Source organism: Dysidea avara, chromosome 9 (genome assembly GCF_963678975.1).
Source record: "Dysidea avara chromosome 9, odDysAvar1.4, whole genome shotgun sequence".
Taxonomy (NCBI): domain Eukaryota; kingdom Metazoa; phylum Porifera; class Demospongiae; order Dictyoceratida; family Dysideidae; genus Dysidea; species Dysidea avara.
The window spans coordinates 21,632-22,896 of NC_089280.1; the positions used below are offsets into that span (position 1 = coordinate 21,632).

General features: G+C 38.0%; 1 protein-coding gene across 1 annotated transcript; it reads left to right on the forward strand.

The window, feature by feature from the left end:
• The first annotated feature begins 331 nt into the window (after positions 1-331).
• Positions 332-775, forward strand: LOC136266495 (M protein, serotype 5-like). Its single transcript, XM_066061512.1, has one exon. The coding sequence runs from the start codon at positions 332-334 to the stop codon at positions 773-775; it is 444 nt and encodes a 147-aa protein (XP_065917584.1).
• Positions 776-1,265: the final 490 nt, after the last annotated feature.

A 1,265-nucleotide genomic window follows, 5' to 3' on the forward strand; every position in this document is an offset into this window, starting at 1 on the left:
CTACATGTACATCATTCACAACAGAGTCAAACCTAGCAGTGTCCGAATTCTGCAGTACAGTATCAGTAGAAGGGCTCCTTGCAGTCATATCAAGTCCATGATCCCCTAACGCAGAATTCCTAATAGAGCCCACCTCGTTAGAGACCACCGAATTCACCGAACGACTGGCCAATGTGTTTCCACAACGATGAATCTTCATTGGCAAACATGAGGTACAAGGCCTGCCAGCCCGAACACAGACACATCTCTTACAAACAGCGTTTTTACCATTACAGGAACAACAGGGCGCCATTGGCGCGCGTCTAATTCACTGACCACCCAACTGGAGGAGATGACAATAAGTAATGAGGAGCTGAGGAGAGAGGTTGGTGTAGTCAAGACTGAAAATGATGGCCTCAAGGTAGAAAATAATGGCCTCAAGGTGGAGGTTGATGGCCTCAAAGTGGAGAATAATGGCCTCAAGGTGGAGAATAATGGCCTCAAGGTGGAGAATAATGGCCTCAAGGTGGAGAATAATGGCCTCAAGCTAGAGAATAATGGCCTCAAGGTGGAGGTTGATGGCCTCAAGATGGAGAATAATGGCCTCAAGGTGGAGAACAATGGCCTCAAGGTGGAGAATAATGGCCTCAAGCTAGAGAATAATGGCCTCAAGGTGGAGGTTGATGGCCTCAAGGTGGAGAATAATGGCCTCAAGGTGGAGAATAATGGCTTCAAGGTGGAGAATAATGGCCTCAAGGTGGAGAATAATGGCCTCAAGGTGGAGAATAATAAATAGGATGTATATAATAAATATGATGTCCTATATAATAAATAGGATGTCCTATATAATAAATAGGATGTCCTATATAATAAATAGGATGTCCTATATAATAAATATGATGTCCTATATAATAAATAGGATGTCCTATATAATAAATAGGATGTCCTATATAATAAATAGGATGTCCTATATAATAAATAGGATGTCCTATATAATAAATAGGATGTCCTATATAATAAATAGGATGTCCTATATAATAAATAGGATGTCCTATATAATAAATAGGATGTCCTATATAATAAATAGGATGTCCTATATAATAAATAGGATGTCCTATATAATAAATAGGATGTCCTATATAATAAATAGGATGTCCTATATAATAAATAGGATGTCCTATATAATAAATAGGATGTCCTATATAATAAATAGGATGTCCTATATAATAAATAGGATGTCCTATATAATAAATAGGATGTCCTATATAATAAATAGGATGCCCTAT

Coding starts and splice junctions, on each gene's coding strand:
- LOC136266495 (XM_066061512.1), top strand. CDS start 332: ATGACAATAAGTAATGAGGAGCTGAGGAGAGAGGTTGGTGTAGTCAAG.